General features: G+C 41.8%; 1 protein-coding gene across 2 annotated transcripts in view; it reads right to left on the minus strand.

Moving 5' to 3' along the window:
- Positions 1–16,435: 16,435 nt before the first annotated feature.
- lingo2b (leucine rich repeat and Ig domain containing 2b) overlaps positions 16,436–20,111 on the minus strand; it is a 38,475-nt gene continuing 34,799 nt past the window's right edge. For both annotated transcript variants that reach the window (XM_005750436.1, XM_005750437.1), the window contains exon 2: positions 16,436–19,815. In XM_005750436.1, the coding sequence (XP_005750493.1) occupies positions 17,904–19,772 (1,869 nt within the window). In that variant the 5' untranslated portion in view covers positions 19,773–19,815 and the 3' untranslated portion in view covers positions 16,436–17,903. The remainder of the gene's footprint in view (positions 19,816–20,111) is intronic.

The raw sequence follows: 20,111 nt of genomic DNA on the forward strand, positions 1-20,111 counted from the left end.
TCAAATAACCACCTTACAACCAAGGTTTCCCAAAGAGCATCTTGGAACACACAGCACATCAAGCCTTGAAGCAGATGAGCTACTGCAGCAGAAGACCACAGCGGGAGCCACTGCTGTCAGCTAAGAACAGGAAACCGAAGCTACAGTTCACACACGCTTACTAAAATTTGACAGCAAAAGATTGTAAAAATGTTGCCAGCTGTTATGAGTCATGATTTCTGGTGCATCATTCAGATGATATGGTCAGAAATTGTGCAAACAAAATAAAAGCTCTGATCCATCCTGCTTTGTGTCAATAGTTGAGGCTATCCCCGCCCATCCCTTTATGAACACAGTGTGCCCATGTTCTCACGGTCGCTTTCAGCAGGATAATGAATCATATTAAAAAACCCATTAAAAAACAGACCAGTTTCTTGAGCATGACAGAAAGTTCAGATGGTGTCCACAATCACCAGATCTCAAACAGAACACCACTGAGATGTCTTTTTAACTGCAGCCTCCTTTAAAAAGGTCTTGTGAAAACACTAAATAGAGCATTATATTTTCACTCTCATTTTAAATGTAAACAAATGACATCTACTTACTGTCAAGTGAGCCTTAAGGTAAAAGTGTTCATTTTCTAGCCTTGATGGAGGTAATCTAGTCTCTTAATGGCGTCTCAGTAAGTCACTGTTAGGCACAATAAATACCTCATTAATTGAGGACTTACCATAACTGAGGAATGATCAGTTCTAAAGCTCTGAGGTTATGGGGGTCTGTGGTTGTGTCTGTGTATCTGTGGTTCACTTCATTAGTGTCACTGTTTTTGCTCAGGGAGACGTGATTGAGAGTAGTGACAGCACAGCATCTCTTTTCATTTGACATTAGACAGACAGATGGGCTCCTGTTGCTGTCCGGGCTGGCAGCCTGATGCCAACCGCCAGCATCCATCAGGATCGGTTTAACATCAGCCCTTTCCTCGCTAACCTATATGGCCATGAGAAATGGGCCAAAACTGCCCTCAGAGCAGCCTCTGGGGCCTCCATGAATCCCAGCTTTCCTAATTCTGAAACCCAGCTCTTCTATCTTTCCCTGAGATGTACTGGGTTAAAAAAAGACGGAAAAAAAAATATGTACATATTTAGTGAATGCAGTGTTGTGCACAGTGACATATATCTGATCAGATAACATGAAACACTGACACGAACAGACATTGCAACTATGGGCAGAAGAAGAAAAATAACAGGGATGAATCACACGGGTTTGACCACAAGGATCTGTTATATTTATTAAAGGGTGACCCTGTCAATTCATATTACTTTTCAATTTTTTAAAAAAAGAGCAAAGTATGGACAGGCTGCTGGGCTATAATAAGCGCAATCTCTTTGTATGGTTTCAATGCAGGCTCCAGGTTTGAAACAAGACAACAACAACGATCTGTGTTGCGATTCAAAAGAGGGAACTTCAAAGAGACTCATTTTCTCTTGCCCAGCTGCACTGTGGCTCGCTGCCACAGGCCAATCGTTATAATGAGTCTGAAAAAAAAGAAGCATTCTGGAATAGACAGCTAGGCAGACTCGCACTGCAAGCTACTGTACAGGGTCTCAAACTGATCATCAGATGCTATGATGAACAAAACACAGGGGCTTTAAATACTGCCAGTAATAACCGCATTAATAATAGGCTGCAAAATGTCACGTGAACATCAAATTTTTAACAGCTAAAGAAAATGAGCTTGTTTAGACAATGTTTGCAAGTAAAACCTTTTCTGTTCTTTCTTGGTATAACAAGATGTTTGATTTATGAGAAATTAGCATAGTGTGAAGATAAGAAAAAGCTCCAATGGTGTCTCTTTGGGAAGATTCGCAGCCGTTTATGAGAAACAAAATGACGATGATGTGTTGTAGCTGGAGAGGAAAGGGTGTAGCAATAAATGTGGAATATTATCAAAGAAAATCATTTCAAGAGTCTGGGAAGCTTCACGGGACTGGACTAAGGCTAGAGTCAGTGCATCAAGAGCCACCATGCAAAGACGTCTACACAAAAGATGCTACAGCTGTTACATTCCTAATATTGAGGCACTGCTGAGCCAGAGAGAACATCGCAGGTCCAAAGTTCTTTTCCAGATTAAAAGTAAATTTTGCATTTTATTAGGAACTCAAGGTCCTGGAGTGTGGAGAGGCACAGAGTCCAAGGTGTTTGAAGTCCAGGGTGAAGTTTCTGCAGTCTGCAGTGATTCGGGATGCCGTGTCATCTGCTGGTGTTACTGGTGCATCAGTGTTTTATCACGTACATCACAGCGTCTACCAGGAGATTTTAGAGCACTTTATGCTCCCATCTGCTGAAAGCTTGCCAACACTACTACCAAATAGTTTGACCAACTAATAATGTTACTAGGCTTGATTGGCCAGCCAACCCGCTTGATCTGGACCCCGCAGGGAATTAGGTATTCTCAAGAGGAAGATCAGAACCTCCCAACCCCAAAATACAGATGAGATGAAGGCCACTATCAAATCAATAACCCCCCAGCACTGCTGCAAGATGCCTCCATGGCTGATGCAGTAACTCATGATGAGGGAACCTCAACCAAGCACCGACTGTATAAATAAACATACTTTTCAGAGGTTACAGATTTCTGTGTAATCCCTTTTTTGGTAATAATTTGAGACTCTTAATTTGTACTTTCATCAATTATAAGTTATTAGAATCAAAATTAAACAAAAAAGCTTGAGTTATTTGACTAATGTGCAATGCACATACATTTTAAAAAATTTACTATTTGGATTAAATAACAAACATAATTTTTTTTTTTTTAAATGCAGTCGTAAACAGAGGCAGATCTACTGGTGGTATGGGGTTGCACATGCCACCCTAAATTAATCTCTTGCCTCCCCCATCATGACACACAGCTCTCCCCTACTTTTTTTCCTTCTTTTTCTGCCTGTCCCGTTTGGATCTTTAGCCATCAGAACTGTTGTCTGAAGGCTAAGAAAGATGCCTAGTGGATTTACTTTACCAAGTGGATCATCATGGAGTTGCCATATTGGCCCATTTATCGACCTTTATTATAATTATGTATTTCTTTTCTTTTCTGTTGTTACAGACGGGACAGACATGACTGGGGAATAGGACAGGGAGAAAGAAAGAATGAAAGAAAGAGAGGGAGAGAAAGAAAAATAGAGGGGAGAAGAGATGGTGAGAAAGGGGGGAAGAGGAAAAAACCCCCAAAACAAAACCCTGGATCACCTGTATGGAGATAAGAAAACAAAACAGAAGAGAAAACAAACAAAAAAGAGCAACAATAAATACAACACCATCACAATAAACTAGTTCCCCAAACATACTCTATATCCCAGGCCCAAGTACCCTCGTCCCCAGAGGGGCAAACCGATGTAACCCTTCTCTCCGGGGTGAAGGCAAGCAGACCGTCCCCTTATCTGCAGTAGCTCTCCCCTACTTTTAACTTTTATAGGTTAAAAGCATCAGCAGTACTGTCTCTGTATTTACTTGGTATTGGCTCACTACCAACATTTACAGTATTGCACCCACTACAAGGGAAGGCAAGAAACAAAAGCAGGAAGTAAAATCTCAATAAGGCTCATTGGAAAACTAACTTTCAGAGTAAAACAGGAAGTCACCAAATGACAAATTAAGATGGTCCAGACAATGAACACAGAAAGCTCATGTATTATAGTATGAAAATAGAGAATAGAGAGACAGCTGAAATCTTTAAACAGACAAATATTGAAAGCAGCTGAACTGCCAGTTAAAAATTAAGCGTAAAAAACAAGAACACTGCTTCTACTAATAATAAAGTAAATGTTAGTATGAATCAAGTATTGGTATTACTGGAAAAACGGAAAAAACGCTGAAGTGATCATGTTATGCTAAATTCAAACAAAAATGAAAAGCACTAGCATATTTACCTAAAATTCAAATGATGAAAGACGATAAAATGTCGACAAAGTCTGGATAATAAATCTGAGCTCAAGGCTTCTGTTAATGTGAAAGCCTTTAAAGAAAATTTGTTCCACTTCAGGTGAATAAAAGTGAATTTCACCAAAAGTTTGCTGAAGTGTAAACGTTGAAAGTTGTTGGAAGTGCAATTTATATAAAAAGTTATGGAGAGGTTTGACAGGCATTCATTTCTGACATCATCTTGCTATGATAAGCTTGATTTCACTCGTGATATTCTGCCAGAACTTCCAAAACACTGAATGAGATCAATACAAAGGCCAGCACCAGAAAAGTATTTAGAAGAACCAAATCAATAAGTGTTTCTCTAAATGGCAACTTCTGAGATGAATTACACTTTAAGACGTGTTGGGCAAGTTCAGGGGGTTGAAATTAAAAGCCTTGAACAGCTTGTGTACCTCTTTGATTTTAAATGCATCACTTCAGGTTTGATTGATTTGCTTCAAAATGTATTCACAGATATTTACTGCGGGGGGAAAGATTTTTATGAATCTTATCTTTGCTGCACTTTTGTCTGGCATAAAGGCACCTCCCTCTTCTCCATGTTTGTGCTGGGATTTCATGCCTCGCATGTGCTCATTAAGCTTTATTTGTCATGCCGCGAGCTGTGAGCCCTTTAAACACCTGCACCTTGCTCTACCATTTTGCTGTGATCACACAATTTGTGATTGGACAGGCTCAGTTACAAACATGCATTTGCGTAGGAGTTGACCGACTGCTGCTTACATGCTTATTCTGTCTCACTGGGTGGTGGGATGATGTATGATGTGAAGGGCATGTATGTGCCTCTTTAAGCAGATTTTGAAGCTCTCTTCTCTGACCGTTAATCTCCAACCCAGCAGCAGCAATAGGAAACTGGAAATGAACCTTCTTCCTGTGGCTAGTTCCTTTAGGGTTTGCCACAGTGGATCATCTGCCTCCATCTCAAATCAAATCAAATCAAATCAAATCAAATCAAATCACTTTTATTGTCACATCACATGTGCAGGTACATTGGTACAGCACATGTGAGTGAAATTCTTGTGTGCGAGCTTCACAAGCAACAGAGTTGTGCAAAATACAATAATGTAAACAAGCAAAATACAAGCTACATCTGAAACGAATAAACATATGTACAATATATAATAGTATATGCATTTCTGGATGTGTATACTAAATATTTTTCTACGTGTGTGCGTGTGTGTGTGTGTGTGTGTGTGTGTGTGTGTACACATATTTTACAAATTAAATAGAGTAAACAATAAATAAAATATATAAAATAAATAAAATAAAATATACAGAGTGAGACATGTGCAAAACAGTGGCATTACTGTACAGTATGGAGTGCATAATGTTAAAGTTCCAGTAGTGAAGCTGAGGTGTCTATGAAGTGTTCAGCAGTCTGATGGCCTGGTGGAAGAAGCTGTCTCTCAGTCTGCTGGTACGGGACCGGATGCTGCAGAACCTCCTTCCTGATGGAAGTAGTCTGAACAGTTTATGGCTGGGGTGACTGGAGTCCTTGATGATCCTCCCCGCTTTCCTCAGGCAGCGCTTCCTGTAGATGTCTTGGAGGGAGGGAAGCTCACCTCCAATTATCCGTTCAGAGCACCGCACTACTCGCTGGAGAGCTTTGCAGTTGTAGGCGGTGCTGTTGCCATACCAGGTGGTGATGCATCCAGTGAGGATGCTCTCAATGGCACAGTGATAGAAGGTCCTGAGGATGCGGGGGCTCATGCCGAATCTTTTCAGTCTCCTGAGAAAGAAGAGGCACTGCTGCGCCTTCTTCACTGTTTTGTTTGTGTGTACTGACCACGTAAGATCCTCAGCCAGGTGTACGCCAAGGAACCGGAAGCTGCTCACTCTCTCCACAGCAGCGCCGCTGATGGTGATGGGGGTGTGTACTTCTCTGCACCTCCGGAAGTCCACTATCAACTCCTTTGTCTTTGCGACGTTGAGGGTGAGATGGTTGTCTTGACACCATCTCATCCTGTTCTTCTGCATGTCCTCCTTGATTACATCCATGAACCTCCTCTGTGGTCTTCCTCTTTTCCTTCAGTTGGCAGCCATTGAGCACTCTGTCTCCAAACGGATAAACCTGAGCTGTCCATCTGAAATATTCCTTTCTAATCTTATTAAAACTGGCCATGAATGATTGCAAATTTATAGTACCAAAAATTTAATGGGAAATATTTTGTGTTCTTCAGTACTTTAACCAACTTTCTCTCTTTCATGTTGCTTTTAATATAGCTTCCTGTGACACCCAGAGCTCAGTAACAAAGCACTGTTTCCCAGTTCAACACGTCTATACTTGAAAATCTATTTTAGCTGCACCCTTCCTGAATATACTGCTTCTCCTTGCTGGTTTTCAAGGGTGTTTGTCCCATGCAGATTTTCTGGGGTCAAGACCAAAGTTTCCCCAATGGCTTTGAACTTGTTCCCAATTCCCTTTAAGTGGCAGAGGCACTTGGAGTTGCTTTTCTCAGAAAGAATACCTCAGCAGTAGAGCATAAACAGAACTGACAACAATAGCAGCATTCGACTGTTGTGTATAATGCACTAGGTAGACACAGAATTGCGTATCTTTTGGATAATTATACATCCCCTACTTCACTTTCAATTTGTGTCCAATCCCAACACAAAAAGAGTTGCTTCCTTTTTATATGTTTGTTTGCCATTTTCTTTAAAGTTTAGCTTTCAGGTAGAACAGACAAAGTTTTTGGTTCGATCCCCAGGTGCTCCAGACGAAGTCTCCCTGTGCAAGATAAGAAGTGCCCTTGATGTGTCACCAGTGTGTGATCATAAATGTGCTGTGGCAACAAAAATGCCCTTCACCACTTCATCATCAGTTATTTGTTATTAAATCTGTAATCTAAGGCATTCATCAACTTCTTTTTTAGAGCCAGGAGCCACCCATATTTGGATGAGGGTGGAGTATGAAGCCAGCCGCCATGATTAGTAAAGTCCCTTCCCCGACTGCTTGGGTCACACTGACACTTGGTAAAGTAGCACACAAGGCAGATTGTTTGAACATCTGAGTGCATGACAAGCCGCATTATTTGTTAGATCATTGCTTTAAACATACTTTACCACCACAAACGCAGTTGAGAGCTTCACTTCTGTGGCCTGGATTAGCAAAGGTGAAGCTTAGCAATAGCAAATCAGCTATTGAGGCATTTCTGCTGTCAAGTTGGGGTGAATGAGGATAGAACCTACATCAGATTCTGGTCACAAAAGGCTAGGAGAGTGGTTAATAACTACCAAGAACTGGGGGAAAAATAGTAGCCTTGGTAAAAATGGGTCACAAAAAGTGTGCAACACCAAAAACCTTGCAGTTGTTTTGGTCATGATAGCAGATAGCCAGAGGCACCTGTGGTTTGCATGCAATCACAGCAATCTACTAGCAAGAAAGGAATCGCAAAAATGGTTTTAGTGCAGCACCCTGTGCCAAGCTTGCTGTGTCACACAGGTGCGTGAAAAGCAGGGTGGAGACCTCAAACATGCTCCGCCTCTCAAAAATAAAAACACACCCACCCACCAAGACACACACATACACAAACCAATACAGAGGGGAGGAAAGAAAGAGACTCTGAGCAGCCGAACAACTACCAACTGGTTAGGAAATACAGATTTTTCCTCAAACCAATTCAATTCAATTCAGTTTAAAGGTAAAGTAAACTCTACAGTAATAAAGCCAAAACGCCAATGGTCACATGACCTCATATGAGCAAGCACTTGGCTACAGTGGGAAGAAAAAATCCCTTCTAAAAGGAAGAATCCTCCGGCAGAATATCTCTGTCTCTATCTATACAGATTTATTCAGTTTATTTCATTACGCAATAAATCTCAGACTAATTTGAATCACAACCTCTTTAATCCTACTTGTGTTTATACAAGTGTTTTAGCTCTCAAACTGATTCGTGTGTTATGTGTTTTTAATTTTAATTTTGTAATTTTTTAGGGTTTTGTTCATCCCCTGTTGCTTCTATCACCATTGTGCCTGCAGACACTAGTGTCAGCTCTGCTCTTCTTCAGATTTAAATTCCTCCAGACATCCTTCCTATACACTGCTCAGACATTAAGGGACTCCCAGTAGATTCCAAACAACTGCGTTTTTTTGGAAGCAAGCCAAGCGGAGACAGCCGTCTGGGTTTCCTGTGCGTCTTTTATCCCGGATCAAACAATCAGACATGAAACATGCGGGAGCGGTATCTCTTCTGGTTATTGCTCCCTTTCTGGGAAAAAGCTGAACACACTATAATGATTATTCAGACTGTTTCTGCAGACATGCTTGAAGTGACAGTCCGACTCATCTTGCAGCACCTGCTGAGGCAGGGTTGTATATATTTAGGAGCAGGTGATCCTTGTTACCCCGATGCACTGCAGCTTTTTGGCTTATCATTTCATTTAGCAAGCGGGCAATTTTCAAATAGTTACTGCAGCTGTCATATTGTCCATAAATTCCCTGACAGAAAGGAAGCATATTGGACTAACTATCATTGGAGCGTGTGCAGTGTGGTAATGAGCCAAGAGCTGTTTGTGCTGCAAGCTTCCTGCTTTCTCAACTCTGCGGACAAAGAAGTACATATATTTGAGTTTAACTTCAGGTGGGTGAGGTTTTATAACATGTTAGCATTTATAAGCAGAAATCTCTGTCGTCCAATCTATTGATAATTGCATTTACCCCCTCAGGTCCCCTGTCATTCATTCAGTCTAATTAGCTCTCCTGAACCTCTAAGCATGGCTGTGACCTCTTCATCCTGAAGAGGCTGACTTCTGCCTCATCATTTTGACTGCTGGCTGACAACCAGCGCCGACCAGTGTGGATCCTTCCTGGGCAAATACGTGCCCCCGATGTTTGTTGCAGTTTAAAGAGATATATCTCAGGAAAATTAATGACTTATCAGATCTATTGTTAGTATACCAGGAAAAGTCCAGTAACCTGCATGTAGTCCAGATATTTGTGCTTAAACAGATCTGCAATACAAGTGAGTGATGTAAAACTAGTTGCCACTGGCCAGCCCTCCAGAATGCACCCAATTAATTGGTGACTCATTGACAAGCACGCTGCTATGGAAAGACAATTGTGTCTAGTGATTTCAGTTGAACAATGGGCCTATTTAAAGCTGACTGGAAGGCTTGTTGTAAAGGAGAATTAATGTTTGAATTAATCAGCACCTAGCTTTGCTTTTCTTCCTCTGTGATTTAGTGTCAGCGGGAAGAAGCAGGGCACAGAGTCATAACTCACAAATTAATCATTTATAATCATTCGTTTCACTTTCTGGCAAACTGCAGTTAAAAAAAAAATAGTGAACATGCGCTGACAAGATTTGTAAATGGCATGTTTTTGGACCATCCTTTATCTTTTAAAATAAAGTTATGGCTTAGGCTTTACTGCAATACTGCAGTATAAGCCAGCTCGAGCACTCACAGAAGCTGTAACCTGCAGTGTTCACACAGGTTACAAGTGAAGCCCAGAGGACATCTCTAATGTGACTGTAATCCTCCATGGCCTCAGCGCAAATCTCACTGTATGCCTACAGGCACCCAGTGGTGATTTTTATATACACATGTAACATCCTGCAGGGCAGGTGTCCCATTCATAAGCGCCCCTGCCTACTTTTAAACAACTCAGGGGAGAAAGTCTTTTAAATGACGTCACACTGAACATTTCCTACCCCCCAGAGCTTTGGGCGACGTATCAATTTAGTCCACTCCCTGAGGGTTGACTACTGACGCAATGTGATGTGCTTCTCTTCTGTTATTGCTCTCATCTTTCACAGTGCACCTCTCGCTGACACTTGCCACAAGCTGTGTTTTAATGGGGCAATTCCACCGAGATGAGATGAGTGGTGCTCGACTCTGACCAGAGCGGGGTTAAACGAGAGTAGGCCGGTGCTAAGCGTGATTTCACCATCACTGCAGTTTGAGCCAAAATGTCCTCATCTCAAGCATGAAGCATAATTACATTTTCACAAAAAACGGTGGCACTTGTATCACACACTTGTTTTTAATTTGAGTTTTGAAAAAAATCGAATCATGGAATAAAAAGGAATGCAATAATTATTGTGGCTGAGGTTAAAAAGATTGATCATTTTAAGGAAATGTGAGAAAGTGCGCTGGAAACAGACTCGTTAAATAAATCACAATGTGCATGTTCTCGTCACAAATTACGGGAAACAACGTAAAAACCACGTCCATCGCGTATTCTGTTCTTCACGATTTAACTTGACGTCATTTCCTCTAGAATATTTTAACATGTTTATCTCCATGAACAGAAATACTTTAAATGACATTTACTTTTCATGACTTTTTTTGATAAGCGGTGTAAAACGGCAAATTAGTTTGTGCTCTGACATCATGTTAGCAACTGAGAAACTCCAAGCAATAGACGTGTAAAAACATCTGTATTATGGGGATTTACTGGGATAGTTTTTAATAGCTAGCAACTGGCCAGTTGTGATGTTGATCCAGGCCCAACATGATCCAATTACGATGATATAGGAACAACACCACACTGAGACCTCAGCGGAGAGATATATGTGCTCCAGCAGATCCTGGGTCTTTCCGAGTTCTACCTGCCTCCTCCTGGTAGAAAATTCCTGCCTCACATCACACCGGAGGATCCAGGAGGTATCATACTCAGATGCCTGAACAACCTCAAGAGCCTGCTTTTGATGGTGAGGAGCAGTGACTCTACTCTGAACCCCTCTCGAATGCCTAGTCTCACTAGGGTAAGGATGATGTTATACGCCCATTGCAAGCTTGAAGTAGTCTTTAGGTTTTAGCTATTTTGTAACCAACAAGTTGCAACCGTGAGAGTGTGCAGTAAACCAGATTTCTTAATCAGATCCACCACTCACTTGTAAAGTCAGATTTCAAAATACCAGCATGGTATTTGTCAAAATCATCAAGACAGAGCTTTAAAACATGACTTCATGTACCAGTGCGTGTTGCCATGGCAGCCACATCCATTTTTATATACAGTCTTTGTGTGTAATGTGGTCTAGGACTACAACCTTTGACAAAATAGTATCTGCAAAACAGAAATTCATTAAGATAAACTAAAATTATGGTGAATTACAGGTCATACACAATCAAGCAGCTGCAGTAGTAAACTCTGAAGCGTATTAAGGTAAGCAAATCTTATGAAATTAAGATTAGTTTGTTAGAATATGAATGTGTTATTTGTTCTTTAAAAGGTCACAGAAACAGCATGTGAATGTTTTCATCCTCTTATCAGATAATATTCACTTCCTTCTGCTATCCTCCTCCTCAGAGATACATGGACACCTCAAATTAAACTCATTCAAAGATGCCAAGCTACAGCTTTAGGAGCTTGTAAACACAATTATAAATCTAGGGCTCCATCTGTTTTACGTAGCTAAGTTTTACTCAGTTAAATGAACAATTTCTTCTGGTCTGAACATCCTGAAAAGTATCAGTTTTCCAACTGTTTCCAACTCTTTTTTCTTTGCTGTGTTAGTTGGATTCTTTCAGCTACAGGGCTTAGCTTCTATTACACGAGTTCAACGCTAGTCCCATCAAAACTATAACGTTATACTTTTACATTTTGTCTCAGAGGGTCTTCTGGGGTCCGACATGGCACGAACTTGCCATCTCTGCGGACCGACTCGATTAGCGACTGACCTTTCATTATCGTCTGTACATCATCAGCGAGCTTCGAGGCACTGGGGAGAGCTGGTGCACCAAACTCCAGATTTCTTATTGATCTGTGTTACTGTGAAGCATGCATCAAAACGGCACAGGAGGAACTGACTGGAGGAACCAGACAGTGAAAGGTAGCAGGGATAATGATTGGTTACACAACCGAGGCAGGGACAATTTAAAAAATAAATAAGTAAAAAAAAAGAAAATCTGTATCCTGTCAAGTTTGGTTACAAGTTAAAACTGAATGAAAACAAAATATACTTTTTCAGAGTGTGGAAGCAATTCTCCCCAGAGTTATGGCTCATTAAGTCAGCCCAAGCCATTCACAGCTACATAAGCAACAAAGATAAAGTTTGGAAAGTTTAAATTAAACATTTTTCAAGTGCCTGACAATCTGCTTCCACATCTGCTTCTCAACTACTAAAATACAAAACAAAAAAAAGCTATGAGTGAGGGACAAATGGTTTTATTTCAAGTACTGGCTAACAGGTCAGAGATTGTACAATAATTTGGATCGTCCACTCTTGAAAACCTCTATTTCATTCATTCTTTTGGTACAGCTGCAGGTGGTGACACACTCTTTATAAAGAGCCTTTATGATGTGCGAAGTAATTCATTTAAGAGTGCATGGCTCTGCGTGTGAAAACCTCTACTTGAGTGGCACCAAACACTCTGTAAGTGTTTTAATCCACTTAAAATGCTGGCATCGTACATTTACTGCAGAAAATGATGGCCCTGGTTTTAATCAGAGGCGTAAAACGGAGCTAATAACACTGTGTTTCTTTGACTGATCACTAAGCAAGAGAATCTTTTACAATATAGATTACACCGTTAACAGCTCGTAATGAGCTCAGATCATTAAAGAACTGATTTGGAAATCCTCTACTGAGCAGAAGAAAAGAGGGAAGGAGTAACAGATTTATTGCATTTTCGTGGCATTGTTTACAGCAATCGTTCTGTGAAAGGAAAACTCCAATGGAAACAATGAAAGCCTGTTGGAGCGACTTTGATCCTGCCTTCATAAGGACTCAGCGCAGCCTGAATATTCTGTGTGAGCTTTCACACACAGAGCTTTCTATTGGAGCAGCATAACTGGCATTACTTTGTACATTTTGCCCATTTGTCAGTGTGAGGATGTGTACATGTCAGCTGTTGTTATCAACAAAGCAGCGATATGACCTTATGTATGTTATCGCCTTACCTTAGAGTCAGGTCATGTAATGTGGCGTGTTCCCAGAATTTACAGGCTTTTTTAGGATACATACACGCTACAGCTCAAAGTGTCCCAGTTCTGATGTTTTTCTTTCATGTGGCCCAGTTTTAATGTTTTCTGATCAGTGTAAGCAGCAAAATATCTGCATGGAGTCGCAGTTTTCCAGCTCCAGTCTGGACCACACAGAGGTGTGCTGCACAAGCAGATCAGCTTGAATATGAAAACATGGTCATGTGTAGGGGTTTCTTCAGATTCACTCTGCAGCAGAACACGTCCAAGGTGAACTATGTGAGAAAGAAATTTAATAGCAGAGTTGAATTTTCTTTTCTTTTTTTGGAAGCCTTTTATTTAGTATATTTGTTTAAAATATTTTGGGGTCACAGAAATATTACTTTGTTAGCACTGTAGCTAGCTGGTGATTGATGATAAGGACTAGTGATTTACATTTAGTCAATAACCAGCAATCTGAGAAAGATTGCTACAGTAAATTGCCCTAAAGCAGGACTTCAGACCTCCTCTTAATTCAGTAAAATCTCTCTTTTAAAATCACTGAGACGACATTTTTAGTAGAGAAATTTATAACAAACAATCCAACATCAACTAGTGTTGAAGGTAAATACAAGGCTTCCAGCTGGTAAAGCAGAAAGGCTAGCTGGATCTCACCATGCAGAAAACAGCAGGGACAGATGCAACAAAAACTGCATGGGATATAAAACACCAAATACCTATCAGAGCATGTTCTACTTGTAACAGGACACTAAATATTTTCTATCTGAACTGATCTAAAAGTCAGAAATTTGAGTTTAACAACCTGTGAACATTCATAGATATGGGCATAAATATATATTATTTACATGTAAGTGTTAACAGTATATTTTATTTTATTTTTTTAAAAGGAGCACAAATGATATCCCCAATGGCAGCAGCCCAAAAAACTCAAGCTGTGAATTAAAGTGTGAGAACTTCTTAAAGTGTGATTTGAAGATACATCCTCACCCTTTGACAGGGATCTCCAGGTTAAAGAGATTAATTAGATAAGTAATGCACTTAATGTAAATGGGCTGTATTTATATTTCTTAGTTTGACATCATGCTGTAATGTTTACTGAGGGTGCGGTATGGTCAGGTATGGTACAGAGCCTCAGCTAAAAGCAATCAATTCTGGGATAGGTTGGGCCACGAAGGATACACCTGATCTATCCTTCAACTCCAGCCTTCGAATTGGGACACTTGGCTGTGACATAATCGTCCTCCGAAGGATGCGGCCTATGAATTGGGACATACTTATCACCTCAAATAAATATTAGCATCATCATGTGACTGTTAGCATACAGATTTTCATAGTTAACATTTTCATCACGTCTTGGTTTTGCTAGATTTCGTCATTAACCAAAGATCTTAACCCTCTCAGGCTCAAATTAAACTTTTTGTTGCTAATGCACAACCAAGTCCTGCAGTGGTGCTTCTGAGTAAAAAAACTCATAAAATATGTACAGGGAGTGCAGAATTATTAGACAAATGAGTATTTTGTCCACATCATCCTCTTCATGCATGTTGTCTTACTCCAAGCTGTATAGGCTCGAAAGCCTACTACCAATTAAGCATATTAGGTGATGTGCATCTCTGTAATGAGAAGGGGTGTGGTCTAATGACATCAACACCCTATATCAGGTGTGCATAATTATTAGGCAACTTCCTTTCCTTTGGCAAAATGGGTCAAAAGAAGGACTTGACAGGCTCAGAAAAGTCAAAAACAGTGAGATATCTTGCAGAGGGATGCAGCAGTCTCAAAATTGCAAAGCTTCTGAAGCGTGATCATCGAACAATCAAGCGTTTCATTCAAAATAGTCAACAGGGTCGCAAGAAGCGTGTGGAAAAACCAAGGTGCAAAATAACTGCCCATGAACTGAGAAAAGTCAAGCGTGCAGCTGCCAAGATGCCACTTGCCACCAGTTTGGCCATATTTCAGAGCTGCAACATCACTGGAGTGCCCAAAAGCACAAGGTGTGCAATACTCAGAGACATGGCCAAGGTAAGAAAGGCTGAAAGACGACCACCACTGAACAAGACACACAAGCTGAAACGTCAAGACTGGGCCAAGAAATATCTCAAGACTGGTTTTTCTAAGGTTTTATGGACTGATGAAATGAGAGTGAGTCTTGATGGGCCAGATGGATGGGCCCGTGGCTGGATTGGTAAAGGGCAGAGAGCTCCAGTCCGACTCAGACGCCAGCAAGGTGGAGGTGGAGTACTGGTTTGGGCTGGTATCATCAAAGATGAGCTTGTGGGGCCTTTTCGGGTTGAGGATGGAGTCAAGCTCAACTCCCAGTCCTACTGCCAGTTTCTGGAAGACACCTTCTTCAAGCAGTGGTACAGGAAGAAGTCTGCATCCTTTAAGAAAAACATGATTTCCATGCAGGACAATGCTCCATCACACGCGTCCAAGTACTCCACAGCGTGGCTGGCAAGAAAGGGCATAAAAGAAGAAAAACTAATGACATGGCCTCCTTGTTCACCTGATCTGAACCCCATTGAGAACCTGAGGTCCATCATCAAATGTGATATTTACAAGGAGGGAAAAGAGTACACCTCTCTGAACAGTGTCTGGGAGGCTGTGGTTGCTGCTGCACGCAATGTTGATGGTGAACAGATCAAAACACTGACAGAATCCATGGATGGCAGGCTTTTGAGTGTCCTTGCAAAGAAAGGTGGCTATATTGGTCGCTGATTTGTTTTTGTTTTGTTTTGAATGTCAGAAATGTATATTTGTGAATGTGGAGATGTTATATTGGTTTCACTGGTAAAAATAAATAATTGAAATGGGTATATATTTGTTTTTTGTTAAGTTGCCTAATAATTATGCACAGTAATAGTCACCTGCACACACAGATATCCCCCTAAAATAGCTAAAACTAAAAACAAACTAAAAACTACTTCCAAAAACATTCAGCTTTGATATTAATGAGTTTTTTGGGTTCATTGAGAACATGGTTGTTGTTCAATAATAACATTATTCCTCAAAAATACAACTTGCCTAATAATTCTGCACTCCCTGTATGTGGGGTAATCAGGTTGTTAGTTTTTAACTGTTGCAAATTGGCAACGCCTGCCTCGAGAGGGTTAAAAGTTAAAATGTTAGGGAATTTAATGTGATTGTCAAAAAAGGAACATAAACACCAAACTTCATGACAATCCATCCAGCTGTTTCATTTTAATTTTATTGTCAATGATTTGGTGTTTGAGGATCTGCAAAACCATAGGGATCCCTGGGGCTATGGATACTTGTGTTAACTATCAAAACCCAAGTGGTTTACCAACTGCAGCTAGCTTGACTACAGATGTGAAAAATAGCACTGAACCATAGCACATTAAAGTGGCATGTTTTATCTTTGAAAAACCGCCACCATGATGAGCACTGTGCGGTATTCCTGATGTTAGAGTGCAATTAATTGAGCCAAAATAGCTCATAAATGTGCATGTTTGACACCATGACATATCAGCCACACTGTTCCTATAATATTAAACTAATAAAGTAAGTAAAAATCACATTAATTAAGTCATATAAAATCATGCCTACTTATGAAGAAGTGATATTATAGACAGCAACTCCAGATTTAGGGGTATGATTAAGATTTATTTCCTTTTGAAAATATACCCATAAATTTGTCATATGAAAACAATTATACAACCTTGAACATTTTATCACAACAGGATCACACAAGTTAACACCCACATCCCTGCATTACAAAGAATTGCCCTTAATTGAGTCACTTTTTTTTTGTTTTCTCGAAACATTTAGAACAATTTCAACAACAACGGAAACCCCCCCTTAAACAGTACAAGATCCACTACAACTTTAAAATTTCCATCTATTAAATACCCAGGACCTTTTGGTAGCCCCTGGGAAGCATCCCGACACGCTAGCTTGAAGTGATGCGCTCAAAGAAAAATGCGAGAGGAAGGGGAATTCAACCCATAAATGTGCGAAGCTCAACTGTGTCTTGTCCCAAAGAGGGCACTGGCCAGTAAATCTTTGCCATTGTGTCTAGCTTTTATATCATATCAGGGGATTTGTCTGGCAGAAAAATCTCCAATGATTTATTATGTTATAAAATGGGTTTAACATGCCATTTCTATGGCTAGAAGCCTTTCCAGAGCAATAACAGAATTGTCCACTGCTGTTTGTCAGGAAAAGCGTCTTGTTTTGCTGGGAAGTGAGCTCCAAGGGAAAGACAAAGCTCTGGCCTCACATTATAACTACATTTCTGTAAGTTTAGAAAAAACTATCCAGTGTTGAAGTCATTCCAAGGAGGACAATGACCCCTTTTCATAATGTAGCTATGCAGCATCTCTTTTGAATATATTAATTGTCATTTTGCATACAAACATATATAATCCTCTGTTTTACTCAACAGTGGCGTTGGTGTCGTTACAATGACTGAACGAGAAGAAAAAGGCCTGGAAAAATGCTTTGGACCCCATCATTCGCTTTAATTGTTCCACCCAACAAGAAAGGCAATGCGTGCACATGCACAAAGAAACACACGAATGCAACATGCGCACACAGATGCACGCGCACATACAAGCACGCACGCACACATGAACACAACGCACACCTTTCACACTGCAGCTAAGATGGGTATTAGACAATTTAGTCCTGACATGTTGCAGCGATGATAGCTCTACTGCCACGCAAAGACGTCCCCTGTCAGTCCCGGCGGCTCCCTCCTTCACCTTGATGTCACGGTGAGTCGACAACATCATTACTCATCACATCACCACTGAATCACATGCCTAGTGCAACACTATATCACTCCCATATTGATATGTTGGTTATAGTATTATATTCAGTGTACTGTATGAGAACATTATTTCATATAAACACGTCCACGGTTTCATATATCACTTTTATGGTCACATGTCCACTTTGTCACAACGTCACCGTCATATCGACACCCACTATAAATGTACATGACTTTCATTTGTCACAAATCTACTGTGTCATAGAAAAAACTTTATTTTTTTCCCTAACTGATATGTGTGCACTGTGCCGTTAACACCGTTATGGTGTGTGCCAGTCTGCGTTGTTTTCAGATCATTTTCATGTTGACCCTTCGTGGGCCACTTGTTTCCGTCGCCTCTGCTGAAGCCCCGTTGGATTTGCGAGGGACATACTCCATATCAAAGTTGCTCTTATGGCGTCCTTTCCCTCGGCTCCAGGCAAACAGAAACAGGAAGCAGAAGATGACCACACCTAGGAAGGACAGGCAGCCCATGGCTGTAGATATAATGATAGTCTTAATGTCTAATGTGTCTGTCATGTTGTACAGTGCAGTCCCATTCCCCGATGTGCTGTTGGAGTCTGTCAGATTATTTGTGCTCCTGTTGCTATATTGAGATCTATCCCCAATGCTCAGACTCTTCACAGCTAAAGAGGCCGAAAGGCTAGCATTGCCAGCGGGGTTACTGGCAATACACCTATACACCCCGTGGTCATGCAGCTCTGCTGTCTTGATCTCAAGGGTACCATCTGGTCGGACCTCCACCCTACCACGGCTTTTGGCTGTGATATAGCGTCTGTGAGGTGTAATCCAGACCACAGACGGCTGTGGCGCTCCCTCTGCCATGCAGCTCAGACGGGCCGGCTGGCCTTCGTCAGCCATCAGCAGCTGTGTGGTGTTGGGTCCAATCCGTGGCTTGGTGCAGGTCATGTACTTGGACACCAGAGGCTCCTTGAGGTCCTGGAGAGTTTGCCCAATGAGGTTCTGAGGTGCGCTGCACTTAGGCTGGACATCCAAAATCTGCAGAGAAGGGGGCTTGTGGCTGTTGAGCAGCCAAAGCAATCTGCAGTCGCACACTAACGGGTTTCCACCCAAACAAAGCCTCTTCAAGCTGTCTAGAGAGGCGAACACTCCCTTCTCCAGAGAGTCCAGTCGGTTCTCTGACACATCCAGTAGTTGTAAAGATTTGAGGCCCGCAAAAGCAAAGGGCTCTATAGAAACCAGCCGAGCCCCTTGGAGGCGGAGCTCCAGCAAGTGTGAGAGTTGGCCCAGATCTCCCTGGTGGATGTGCTGGATGCGGCAGTAGGACAGGTTGAGATGCGTGAGGTAGGGTAGGTTGTGCAGTGCTGTGCCTGGAAAGGCAGTCAGGTTAGTGTTGGTTATGAACAATGTTGTGAGGTTGAGGCCATGCAGCGAGAGGGGAGGCAGTGTGTCCAGCCAGGGCCAGAAATCAATTTCTAAATGGCGGAGACGAGATAACCTCTTAAAAGAGAAAGGCTTAAGAAAACTAATGCTCAGGTAGCGCATGCGCAGCTCGACCAGGCTGTGTAGATGTGCCAGAGCGTCACTAGGTACGACCGTCAAATTGGAACGTTCCAGTGTCAGGCTTTGAAGTCCGAGTAATCCAGTAAAGGCCCGCTGAGAGATGAAAACCAGCTCGTTATCGCCCACCTCCAGTGATGTCAACCTACGCAGATCTTGAAAGGCATGATCCAGAAGAACCACCAGTCTGTTGTGGCTGAGATCAAGGCGGGTGAGGTTGGTCAGGCCCGACAGAACACCGACAGGAACCAGTTGGAGAAGGTTACTGCGGAAGTTGAGCGAGCGGAGAGCAAGCTGAGAACGAAATGAACCAGGCTCGACTGCACTGATGAGGTTGTCGCTGAGATCCAGGTCTTCTAGTTGCTGGAATGAAGAGAAGTTGTCCGGCGTGATGATGCGCAGCTTGTTCTTACTGAGGTCTAGGACACGTGTCTCAATGGGGATGCCTTCAGGGATGGTGAGGAGGCGCTTGCGGTGGCAACTGACCGATTTGCTTGGAGCAGAGCAATCACATCGGGCGGGGCAGCTCAGAACCGAGCTGGCCAGGAGAAGCAGCAAGGCCCCGCCCAGAAAGAGGTGGCAGTGGTGCGATGCTGGGTGTCGCATGTCTCTTTTACCCACGATGCCCTCTTTCATGGCACAGCTTCTTGTGCATACAGAGCACCATCACGAACAAGCTCTGCAAGACATGAACAAGAAATGTGTTAAATTACACTTACACTCAGGCTGCACCCCCTCCTCCGCCTTCGTGCATTTTTCAACCTTTTACAACCTTTTACACTTTATGTCTACTTAAGCTGCCAACTCTGTTCTCCTTTAATGAACTGTCCCTTTTCCTGGCGAGGTGGATATGAGGGAATTAAACTCCCAGCAGGGCGAGACACAGCAAGAAATAGAAATATCAGCCCCAGAAAAATGTGAACGTTCATCACTGTGTTAGCACAAAAGGTTGCAGGCTAACTGGAGATGTTTTAC

The sequence above is a fragment of the Pundamilia nyererei genome, unplaced genomic scaffold (assembly GCF_000239375.1).
Source record: "Pundamilia nyererei isolate P.nyererei 1_Seehausen unplaced genomic scaffold, PunNye1.0 scaffold00274, whole genome shotgun sequence".
Classification (NCBI taxonomy): domain Eukaryota; kingdom Metazoa; phylum Chordata; class Actinopteri; order Cichliformes; family Cichlidae; genus Pundamilia; species Pundamilia nyererei.